This window comes from Gymnodraco acuticeps, unplaced genomic scaffold (assembly GCF_902827175.1).
Source record: "Gymnodraco acuticeps unplaced genomic scaffold, fGymAcu1.1, whole genome shotgun sequence".
Classification (NCBI taxonomy): Eukaryota; Metazoa; Chordata; class Actinopteri; order Perciformes; family Bathydraconidae; genus Gymnodraco; species Gymnodraco acuticeps.
Window position 1 is genome coordinate 6760113 of NW_022992351.1, and position 13045 is coordinate 6773157.

General features: G+C 39.5%; 1 protein-coding gene and 1 non-coding gene across 2 annotated transcripts; one reads left to right on the plus strand and one right to left on the minus strand.

The window, feature by feature from the left end:
* Window positions 1-5881: 5881 nt before the first annotated feature.
* her3 (hairy-related 3) lies at window positions 5882-7081 on the plus strand. Its single transcript, XM_034209568.1, has 4 exons — window positions 5882-5985; window positions 6091-6186; window positions 6307-6388; window positions 6507-7081. Exons 1-4 carry the CDS (start codon window positions 5935-5937, stop codon window positions 6977-6979), a joined length of 702 nt encoding a protein of 233 aa, XP_034065459.1. The 5' UTR covers window positions 5882-5934; the 3' UTR covers window positions 6980-7081.
* Window positions 7082-12889: 5808 nt separating this feature from the next.
* On the minus strand, window positions 12890-12961 carry trnam-cau. The gene has a single exon. It is a non-coding gene; the product is annotated as a tRNA-Met (tRNA).
* Window positions 12962-13045: the final 84 nt, after the last annotated feature.

The following is a 13045-nucleotide window of genomic DNA, read 5'->3' on the forward strand; positions in this document are numbered from 1 at the left end:
TTAGATTAAATTATCCAATTGAGATTAAATTCAGGTTTGGGGTGAGACTGCATGTTTTTAGGGTTCTCATGCCTATTTTGTGCAGATAGGATTACATGCAATCTATACAAGTTTTGTTCATTAATAAATTCAACAGTTAATGTATATTGAACTAATACATCGGAGTAATAGTATTGCCTTTGGTTTCAGTGTTTGAATATATGTCTTCTCAGTAAATGTCTGTGTAAATAAAAAATTAGCCCTGTGCCTGAAGATAGCTGTGACAAGTACTAGACACATATCTTGCAGTACAATGAATAGCAGACATCTGTGAAGCAGGTCACCCCAGTGAGAATCAAAGCACTAACCCTATTGGTTCACCTAGCCAAAATGCCCAAACAGCATTACATTACGTACTTGTTCAGTATTCTACTATCAACTGTAATGAATTACAAATTAATTTACATTGTGATACACAACCCTATTGCCAGCCATGACACTAATTTAATGTGAATACATATTTTAAGTGCCTACACAGACAATCAGATGTGATGGATCAGTTTGTGTGCATCAGGTAAGCCTTAAGGTTTTATAGTGGTGCCTTTGTCAGATGTCCTCTTCTATCGATATTTTCTGTCATTACACTCTGTCTCAAATAATGTGTGTGTCAGATATCTCGCGCCAAATAATGTACTTGTGATTTTTGTTTTTTGGTATTATATGGAGTTGCAACCTAGACTAAATCTATTTTTATCAAAGGTGCTTTCAAATTGGGTTGCAAGGCCGACCATGTATTTTCCATCTGATTTAATACAGCCTACGTTCGATAAGAAGCTTACGTGTTGTGGTTGTTTTTGACAGGTTTTCTTGCTGACAGTCACGGACACAAGCAAGGCGGCCAAACACTGACCCGAGATAGAAGTGACGGTCGAACACTTCATGCCTCCATTGGAAAGTCAATGATTCATGCTGTGATGGTCTAAAAAGCTCGGGTACCCCACAAAGTGAAACGGAAAGAGCCTTGCCACAGGGGGTATGTGACAATTCCAGAGGGTAAATTGCCATTTTGTTGTTGCTATTCAGTTTCCTAGCAAGGAGAAGGGGAGGATGGACCGTGAAACTAGGAACGAATTGGTAAATAGTGCCACTTAGCATGGCATATGGCGAGTTTGGAGAGCTGAACGCTGACACCAACAAATTGACAATTTCATACCAATTTCAGAGTAACATTCGCCACACGTTGTCACGCAGAATTCTTCTTATCCACTAAGGAGAAGTTAAAGATGTGTGTCTCCTGATAAATTGTTGCCTGTGTGTCATTAAAATATGTATATTAAAAGGCGATACAAATCTTAAAGTTAGCCTTTTTTTTAAACGGTCAGAAGCTTATATTATTATTATAAAATGACAATACGTTTAGGCTTACACATTTCTACAACATTTTTATATTCTATAACGTCTTAAATATCTTTATGTTATATAATTATTTAGTTAAACTGAAGGCAGCATTTCTCCTGAGGGGACACATACTTCGGTTTTACAAAATATGGAGCGAGGAAAATCGGGGGAACGCCCCATGGCTTTTCACTTGTACCTTTCAATTTTCCACTTTGGTCAGATAAAGGGAAAAACCCTGGGAAAAAAGTTGGCCAGCAACTGGTCCTTGTTTTTGCGCTGAAAGCAAAAACAAAACGCACTTTAGGTTGAGGCCCTTTGCGTTTGGTGGCCATATGGGACCTGCCTGTAATGACTTATTTTGAATGCACAGACTACAGGACTCTCGCCCTTCAGGGATGCTGATGGGCGAGCTGGCCTCCTATTTCCCTAAACTTTTTTCCGAATTCTACTTTAATTATAGCCTAATTATGGAGAAAAGTTTGACAATTAATGTAAAATGCTTATATTTTTGGTCCTTGTTGGAATATACTTTTGTCAGGGGGACATTATACCAATACATATTGAAACAGTCCTGACTTGGAGAATACAGATTTCCTCATAAACAAGTAGACTAGTCAATGACTAAATTAATTCATGTTTGAGTGGATTTGAATATCCACTCATTGTCGGTTCCCTTTCAGCAATGACAATTAGTTCGAGTTAATTTTTAGTCCTGTGCTATTGTTCAAAACCAACAGTGGGTTTGATCTGAGATTGACATACTGCGATGGATGGATCCCACTCCCACCAATAAGACTATGTGCACTTAATCGTCATAAATCCATCAGATGGAAACTAAAATGCCGGGAAGTGGACTATAATAGTTTATAACAAAAACAGTATTACTGCAAGGAAGATGAAAGTGTTGAAACATCAGGAGTAATAGTCAGCTATTGGGTAATGTGGCAATACAGAGAAAATGCTAAATAATGTCCTCTTACGTTTGTTTTTAATATGCGTTTAATCTCACACCAAACGCTTAACTTCCACGTTGGTCATATTATGCCTCACTGTTGTTTTACGCACGGCTAAATACAGTGCGCTAAAGGGTGCTTGGTTATTCTCATTCAAATATTTCTCAAGTGGTTCAGAGTAAATGGCAGATGCTTTGCAATTCAAGGCGTATCAATACCCTTGCGCTTTAGTCTATAACAATGGAGCTCCCCTTTTGTTAGGCACTTGTGTCTTTCTGTTCAGAGCTCGACAAAGGCTTCATCCTCCAGCGAGTTATAAAGTTACTTTCCAGCCAGTTCATTTCGGTCCTTGAGAAAACCTTAAGCGATGTTAATGTGCACCTCTGGTCTTTTCATGCGGTAACCCCGGCACACAGGCAAACAGCGGCTATTGTGTCCCCAAACCAAAGTAAGAAGTCTTAAATAACCCTTGGACCAGTCTATAGAAATTCATGACGCTATTTCTATTTGATGTCTGATCAGAGCTTCGTCGACATGTCCGTCGCGTGGCTTTTCAGAACATCCTGTTTGTACATTTCAAATATGTTTCCAGTGCACCTGTTCATGTACCTGCTACTCTTAGCATGAATGTGTTACTCACAATAAGCAGTTTGGTCACACCACTGCTGCCTCGGGTCCATGTGAAAGGAAAGCGGTTCATCGATTTGCTTCGCTCACGGTGCACCAAATTATGGGGCCTGCATAATTTAACAGCCCTTCTGTGACATACGTAGCAGTAGCATAACCTATAAATACATTCCCTTAGACGAAATGCATTACTTTATGTGTCTATCTAAACTATGTGCTCCGAAATACATTGACCTACAGAGCCAACAATAACATTAAAAAAAAGTTAGGTAATGTCTTATAATGTTAATGTATAGGCCTATATTATTTAAAAGACAACATGGTAAGTTTACTCTTATGACCATGCATCTTGCTAAAACATAGTATTTTTTGTTATCTGTCGATATTCGTTATCATATTTATATTTTATTTATAATAATGGTTTTGTCTTTAGAAGTATAGCCTAAATTGCAGATGTAGATTATTATTATTATGCCGTTAGGGTATAGGCCTAAACCATTGGCTTGCAAATGTCTCAGTTTCCCTCTAGGAATACAATTGTTTATTGCAGTAATTGCAGAATTGCTTCACTAATTGTTGTTAACAAGTTCCCCAATAGTCCAATTATTACAGCAGCATTGTCAGGTCGCCGCCGGCAGACATCCATGACAAAGGTCCGATGGGGTTAATGAATGACCTGGGGCTGAAAAGTGAAAGTGGAAGAGAGCCCGAGGCCTATTTATAAACATACACTTAACTTGTAATTTAATGGCACCTGCATTATAACTTTCCCATGCGACACAAGCGTCTCGTTGCGCTATTCTTATGGATATATAATGACATAACGACTTTTGAGAGAAGTGAGGTGGTTTTGGAGGGAAACCTCCTTTTAAAGCCTGCATTCCTTCACATGGCATTTTAGCAACACTAATCGAAATTATACCGAATAATCAGCGGTGAAATCTGCACACTGTGGCACAGAATAACAAGAAAAGGAACTGCTGTGATGCCACGTCTCCATGCTAAAATCAACGCTCCACGCTCTTGTGTTAAAACCAAGCGTGAAAGCGCAGATAATGTGGCGTCCAGAGGACAAAAGACATCAGAAAGCTCACTTACACCAAATTTCATACCGATTAAATGCTTCAATATATAACACCAGAGTTGTGGCCCACAATTTTTCGGTGAATTTTACGCAATTAGTGTCTTTCGACACACGTCTGACATGCCATAGACTTTTTGAATTAACATGGCTTTAACATGACAGTCCTAAATGCATCTATTTTAGAATAGGCTACGCATTTCATTCAATATTCACATCTTACTATGAGCTTTCATTAAAGCCTATAAAGCAATGTGAGCCACAGCATGAAGAACCTGGGCATTAGTGACCAAACTCCAGTCTGCCAATTTAAAACGTTTAATAAAATGTTTTCAAATAAAACAGCGGATTGTAGGCTACAGAACGTCTATCTTGTCAAATCAGAATAAAGAAAAGAGTAGCCATGTTGGCTCACCGTAGAAGTGGAGGGAACCTTTTGATGCCCACACGTTTGTCACAAAGCAGACCAAAAGAAAAGATCAATGGTATTGTATACTATAAACTGGCCTCTTTTCATGCGCCCTCTCGCCAAACTGAATACAAATGCCCCTCCTTTACCCGGGCGCTCAGTCACTTTAACAGACGCATTGTGTAATGGATCAGGCAAAAGCAAGAATGGGCAGTGGTTTCCCCAGCGTGGTCGCGTGTCTTTCAAATGGTACGACCGTCTAAACTAAATGTTCTGGCTTTACTCAACCATCCCCAAATCCTACACATATAGAGTCAAATGTATACCATGAACCCCTTTACTTTACCAGAATGGCTACATTCTAGCAATCCATATGTGGATGCGAATTGAACACAATTCACCCCCATTTACTGTTTGCAGGTGGCCTGTGTGAGAGCACAAGATGCGCAGTGGACTGCAGTGCAATATAGTCAATACATTGTTTCAGCTGGGATGACTTTCCCAAGCCTGCGCTCCTTTCAGAGAGCAGTGTGGAAAATCGGGAGGCGAGGGACCGAGGACAAGGGGCGGCGCGCGATTCTCCTCGGTGCCTCAGCTCGTCTGGACAAAAACTGGCAACACACAATAGATTTTTTAAGTAAAAAACTATTCCTTAAAATCTTCTTCGCTTTACGAGGTTACATGTTTCGGGTCTGATGTGTATGAGCCAAACAGTAACTGCACAGTTTGCCTTCAAAAAGGAGGTTTAACTGATGAAATAACATTGTGCAGGTGTAATACTTCTACTACAAGTGGCTACCAGAAAATCGAGATGTTGTGGGAACACGCCGGAAATTACCACGGTGCTGCCTTCGACCTGGTGGCGTGAAACTAGTATATAAAAGATTCTCTACAGGAGTCAACAGTGACCACACCATGCACACCAAGCAGAACCATTATGATTAGCCATTATGTCTATGATTTTACGGTTATCTTTAGTTTTTTGCCCCACACGTTGTTTCTTTAATTTTTGCACTTCGCAGTAGTCTATATGCTTACCTAGATATGTGGTCTATATTTTGTTCGTGTGTTAGTTTGTTTAAATGAACTCGTAATCACCACGATAAACGGGCAGCATATATCACAATGGGAAACTATCATTTTTTTAATTAACTGAAGAAGCACAATTAACTGAAGAAGCACATTTAGAAATCATTGTTGGTGATGTGGGTAGGTAAGATTAAAATTCCCAAAACAAACAGAAATATAAAATATATATTTTATACAGCATAAGATTGTTCACTTTTCTGTGGTGCGTCAAAGGCTTTGGTGTTGGCTGTCAAATGACGCCTGTGTTACTCATTTTAGCGCACGAGACAGGCGGGACTGTTTGCATTGAGATGTTAAGTGGGAGTCTCTATATAAATCCACTCAGGGTCAGCTCCTTCATTCGTGTGCCAAAGAGGGAAAGAGATTAACTTCAAGGAAACCAGAAAAGGACTAACAGAATGGTGGCGACCACTGACTGCGAAAAGGCCCAACCTATCGCTGGAAACAAGGTGTGTAGGATAACTTCTTCAGAAGAATATGATTTAAGGGCAGACAAATAAATACCTATTACTTGTGTGTTATATGAAGTATTAATTTTCTCTTTTTGTATCCAGGTATCCAAACCACTTATGGAAAAAAAACGAAGAGCTCGCATCAACAGGTGTTTGGACCAGTTAAAATCTCTTCTGGAGAGCTACTACAGCAGTAATGTAAGTATGCACGTTTAAATTTGCCTCTTTTTTATTTTTATTTTTTACTTCGGACCAGTTTTGCAACAAAACCTTAATAATAATCATACTAATAATAAATACATATTTTTATTGTTTCAGATTCGGAAGCGAAAATTGGAGAAGGCAGACATCTTGGAGCTTACTGTGAAACACTTACGGAACCTCCAAAAGATCCAGAGCTGTAAGTTATAACCTCATGCTTAAGCCATCAAATATTCAAATACTTAGTTATGGATCAACAGATGAGCTTGACACAAGCATGACTGTGTTTCCTTAACATATCTTTCCATTGTTTTCAGGCACTGCCGCTGCTTCAGACACATCCGATTATCAAAGTGGTTTCCGCAGCTGCCTTGCTAATGTCAATCAATATTTTCTGATGGCAGACAAATTGAACGGGGGTAACCGCTGGATGTTATCGCAGCTCTCCAGTAAACTCTCCCGCTCTCAGGGAAGAGAGGAAGTGTTCAGCACCATGGATAGCGGCCCGGGCCCAGCAGAGACACAGGATGAAGTGCAGAGACTTCTTTCATCGGCAGCTGGACCTGAGGAGAGAAAAACCACCAACTGTAAAGCCCTGAAACCCCTTATTGCAAGCACGTGTCCCGTTTTACCGAGTGAAGACGCACGGGAGTCATCTAGAACCGAACACACCGGCCTTGTTTCGGCACCCACACACAATACTTCAGAGAAAAGTTCCAAGATGTCTCTCCCGGTCATTCACAGGAATGAAGTTTCAAACAGTCAGCACACTGTGTGGCGGCCTTGGTAGGGCTGTAGATCATAGCTTGATTTTATGTTGATAATTTCACTGTAGATTACCACAATATATAGGTTATATGTTTTATTTTCTGAATAAAAGTGATTAAAGAAAGAATGTGTTGTCCTATTTCTTTATATATTGCAAACTTCCATGTGATGAAGGCTCGTGCAGTAAAGCAAGTTTATATTTATTTTTATATCAAGTCAAATGCAATTTTTTAGAAAGAAAAAAAAAGAGAACACTGGAGTAAAGAAGGGAGAGAGCAGGCCAACTGAAAGAAAAGGACATGAGCTTCAAACAGACGCATTTCTCGTTTTTTTTATAATCTAGTATATTGTGTGGACACGAAATACACTTGTATCTCACATTTATAAGTGTAAAATTAACATTTGATGAATTCATTAAGCCTAAAATAACATTGAATTTGTGGTTTCAAACATTAAACTTTTGCAATAAATATTATGTATCCACAATAAAGGTTAACACTTTATAGCCAGTGTTAATATGTAAGTAATGCTTAACCAATGCATGTCTCGTGGTGATTTGATGATTCATTATTGCAGGGTGCATCAAACATTTCTGCACGATTAATAAATGGTCAGGTCACTCAGACTTCATGTGATCAGTTTACACTACCAATTTAGGAATGCAAATGCTATTGCATCAAATAATTGATATGAGACCAAAATAGCTGCATTCACATAAATATAGCCTTTATTTCCAGTCCACTATATTTTTTACGAATGTTACTTGAAAATTGAAAAACTTAAAATTAGAAAAATAATGTGCCCTTTAATTATAATGTGCCATTTATAAGTTTTATCTTTTTTAGCTCCATCTCTCTGTCACAATCTACATTTCCCATCTGTGGGTCGAATAAAGGTATTCTGATTCTGATAATTTGTCAATTGGCACCTGTCATTTTGGTTTTAATTCATTCTCTACCGTGCTACACTCCACTTATAAAAGGCTACTTTGATCACTTTTCATGGCTTAAAAGGCTGCTCGTGTAATTTTTCAAATTCAAACTGGTAAACTTGTTGTTTATTATATGCGTTTGCTGTTGCAGAAAGAAGTGGAGCATAGCGTTAAAGAATGATGCATTTAAACCAAAATCATCTAGCAGGTGCCAATTGACAAAGGACTGGGAAAAGCGTAATATTTATATGAAAGTATTTTCTGTTCTTTGGAGGCATTCATTTAGCACTTCATATGAGTTATACCCAGGGCCGGCCCTAGACTTTTGGGGGCCCTAAATGAGCTTTGGCTTGGGGGCCCCCCTCACTCTAGCGCATTCTCACTACACACAACACAGAACCAACTTTTGTCTTATGATGTGAGCATAAGCACACATATTGTATAACTAAGAATGTAAACACCGTGGACCTAACCTCCTGTAGGGGGGTCCGGGGGCATGCTCCCCTGGAAAGATTTTTTTTTAAATATTGAAGTTAAAAGCATCAATCTGGTGCACTTTGAGAGCAAAATTAAGAGATCTATGGATACATCTCTCAACACCCAGAACAGAACTGTAAACAGATTTTTCTTAATGGATATTTTACAAATCACTCCCCTTTTAAACTGTATTCTTGTTTTGTCATTATTATTATATTTCATAACTGTTTTTCATTTATTCTCTCTGGCTTTCCATCTCATAATGTTCACATAGAAACTAGCTGTCAATAGGAATATCATTCAGAAGAATAATAATTTCATGCAAAAATCTGTCACAAAAAGAGGTTGCACATTTAAATTCAGGTGATGTTATGGCAACGTCAGTGGCCAAACAGCCACATTTACTGCTGCAAATACTTTCAAACATGCTGTCGACACATAAAGCAGTGGCAACTATGCCACCATTTCAGCTGACTTTTTCTCAGAAATACTGTCACATAACATCCATATATTTCAGTGCTCGGTTGATGCTTAGCTAAGCTAACTATGAAACACTTTAACTGACAGGACTCAGGATCAACTGTGTACTGTAAAGTAGCTTCTAGCTTCATGTCGAACAGTAAGTCAACATTTCCCAGAGAGTTTTCTTTGAAATCACCAGATAATGCTAAAAAACATTACATTTAGATTGTATGACAAAGTGTTCATTTAATATATCTGGCTAGCTATAGCTACTTGCCAGGGTTGGGAGGGTTACTTTGTAAATGTAATCAGTTACTGATTACTGATTACATGGCTCTGAAAGTAATCCGAATACAGTTACAGTTACGTGTCTTAAAAAAGTAACGTAATCAGATTACTTTTAGATTACTTTTGGATTACTTTCTATTTCCATCACAGATGGGTATGTTTTGGTGAACAGGAGACACACAAAGTAAAAGGAAACTGAACGTGTTTTTACTGTTTTAATGGTTTATCAAGAGCACAACTGAAACATAACATCTGAAACGATGTAACAACATAATAAACTTTTTGGGGATGCAGCTTGGGATGTGAGGAGTGAGGGACACGGCTTAGAACGGGCGTGTCGCCTTCTGTCCTGCCAGTGTTGGCAGGACATGAATTAAAATGTCAAACTCGGACTTCATTTTAAGGACATTTCGGCCAGGGGTGTAGAGCTATATTTGTTTAACCACCGGATTGGCAAAACAGGAGAGTGTGTGCACCAGTCTGCCTTGATCTATGAATTCATGTCCGTGACACTCACTGTATCTGCTGCCCACAGCTGTTTTATAGAAGGAAAACCTCCTTCACTTCATGAAATCTCTGCAGCACCAGGAGGCAGCGGGAGGGTTAACTCAGCCTCTGAGAAGACGAGCGCGCAGTGCCTTTCACGCACCGCCTTTCACGCACCGCCTTTCACGCACCGCCTTCACTGTGTTTACCTTCAGAAATAATCATTAGTAAGGCTAAAGACCGACCGCAGGCTGATGTATTTTAACCACACACACACGCGATTTAAACGCAGACTTTTGTTCCTCCATGTTTCGTTGTTATTGTTTCACTGAGCGAGCGGACCCGCGATTTTTTTTCAAACGCTTTTTTGGTCCATCTGCGGTGGTAATAGGTTTTGTGGGCTTTGATGATTCGGCTGTAGGCTACCTTTAGTAATGAATATTAAATGTTGTGAGGAAATCTTTCCACCAATAATTCCAATAAGTAATCCAAAATGTATTCACTTCAGGTTTACGAAAGTAGCCTAACTGTAATCAGATTACTCGTTTTTCAAATGTAACGCGAGCTGAATACAGTTACTTGATTTTTGTATTCTGATTACGTAACGCCGTTACATGTATTCCGTTACAACCCAACCCTGCTACTTGCTAACGGTTTAGCTTACCCCCGCGATTCAAAGTAGTCAACGTAGCTGTAATTTATGCTTTGCTTACATGTTCGCATAACTTGGAAGTTTACTGAGATTTACATACCTTGTTTACCTGGCTCAAGTGGTGGCTCTGAGGTTGTTGTGTGAGCCACCACTTGAGAATTGTCGTCTTTTTTAAGAAAAAATGTTCTCAAAAACTCTGAGTCCGACTGACAGTTTACACATTGTCACAGCTCACAGGATAGGTACCTGTCAGCCAATAAGACAGATGTTTATTTCCATTCAACTCTCTGGTTGGTCTGGTACCTTGCCTCTGTTGCATTCACTGAACACAGGAAATTACAATCCTGCCGTCCTCTCTAGTGTCATGATGAGGTTCAGGTAAAGCACGGTTAATGTATTATATGATTGACTCAATCATATAATACATGACTTTGAGTAGGCAATCTAGTCATATTAACAAAATTAATTAAACATACTTACTGAGATTATTTAATAAAAAAAAAAAATGTTTTTGTTGTTGTTGCTAGGGGGCCCTTAGTGGCTGCGGGGCCCTAAGCAGCCGCTTATGCCGCTTAATGGGTCGGGCCGGCTCTGGTTATACCCTCATTAGAAATAACGCATAAATAAACACTTTTGGATTCCACATATAGAGAAAAAATATCCAGGAGGTCATTTCTTCCTTTCTTCTCTTGTGTCACACATAAGTACCGAAACAGTAGCGGGCAAATCAGATGCTTGTCAGACAGCACAACCATTTTCTGCTACAGGCTCCTAATTACACGCCATGCTGTCTTCTCCTTCTCCACTGCACGCTGCATGCCAACTATTATTTAAGGAGAGGAAACAATATATGCAATTGATATTCCTACACGAAATTGAAATTAAAACTCTGTCGTTTTAATGACATTTAGAAAAGCTTTACACAATCTACAAGCCCCAGTTGCCTTATTATTAGGCGGCTGATGGTTAATTAGCAGAACCAATTCATAAAATGTAATAGTTATCATTCGTCTGAAAAATAATCTTTCCCTTCCAAGTCAGTTTAGCAAACGTTGAATGTCTTATAAAATGTATATTAAACGACAAACTACTCTGCAATGTCTCAAGTTAACTATAGGGAACCTTACTAAAGTTAATGAAATGAGAAATTACGAGTAGGCTAGGCAACTTCTTAGATAAAGCATAAATGTGTTTTATATGTTTGATAAAGCAGTAGTAGGCTAGTATAGGCGTGTTGTAGAACTATGTATGTATACTGAAGTAGTATTACTGTAGGCTACGAAGGCTATAGTGTGTTCGGTGTAGATATGCAATAGCAGCCATTTGTAACACTACACTAATTGCAATTATACTGTTGGGCTGTAAGCCATCTGAACACAGCGAACCATCAGTTAGTGGTTTTCAAGGGCCCTGTAGTTTTCTTCCGCTGCTTTGGCAGGGATGTCATAAAGTGTCTCTCCATTCTTAAAGAGCATCGCTGGAGAGGATGGCACCTTACAGCGAGGAGAATCGCTGAAACGCCCACAGCTTTTCAGATGGTAGGCTACATGCTGAAAGACACTCCTAACCGGGGGCAGAGGCTGCTCCAGTGCAGTCCTCGTGACATAAAATAGTTAGTTAGTCTAGTTGAAATGTTCCCTGCAAAATAACATCCAAACTCGCAGCGTCAAACCTCCTTATGGCGAGTGCTTGTTATTCAAGCTTTTTGTTTGGTCTGCTCGCCTCATAAACCCCGTCTGTAAATCTTCTTAATACTCTCTTCCCACAAAGTCAAAGCTATTCTTTTGAGGAGACCAACAGAGGCTCATGGCTCAAGAAAAGTTTGTTTAAGCCAAGAAAGGGAATGCCACGTGACATCGACACTGAATGCCATTAAACTTTTTCTGAGTGTTTCTATGAACTCTTCTCGGTATTGTTTGGTTTGCCACTATAACAGCGACGCACATTAGAGCTGAGAGCCGAATGGGGAGATAATGAGTTATTTGCATTAGACTGGACCTAGTCAAGCGCTCTTAAGAGAGCAGACGTGGATGAAACGAGCTGCAGGCCCTTCTGTTCCCTGCTCATTTTGCTGGTAATTATGTCTCTGCCACGGCAGTTTCGGCACAACTGCAGCATACTCTCTCAAACAAACAGGGGTATAACTAGGTGCATCGTGCATTTAAGACATAGGCCTACTACGGTAAGCGACCCACCCAAAGAAAATACTAATTATTCGTTTAATTACCGTGGAATTACCTTTGGGCTCGTAGAAAGAGCCGTGTTGCTGCTCAACATACAAAGCAGGGGCTGCAGAGGCCAATCAGCTGATTTGAGACACAGGTCTGCATCTGAACACCGCCGTATTCTTACTTAATATGTACGCATTTACTGTGAGCCAAAGTTGACCCAAAGATCTATGGTGTATAGTCCTACTTAGCACCAGGGAAATGGCCAGCAACAGGCTACAGACAGAGCTTGGTTGTCCGTTATAGTTATTATCTGTCATGAGAAAGTAGAGAAATTACTATATATACAGAGGGAGGTGTTTACTGAGACATTTATCAAAGAAATTGTAATTTATTTGGAGGATTTCATTTATTTTAACAACAAACAAGTTTAGATTTTGTGACAAACACTTCACGGCTGAAAAATATTAGCAGAGGATGGTTTCGATCCATCGACCTCTGGGTTATGGGCCCAGCACGCTTCCGCTGCGCCACTCTGCTCCGACGATCCGAAGACTAATTAATGTTATTTATATAAAACATAGACGTTAGCAATTGTTACTTAGACGGTTACCTTGTATTTAT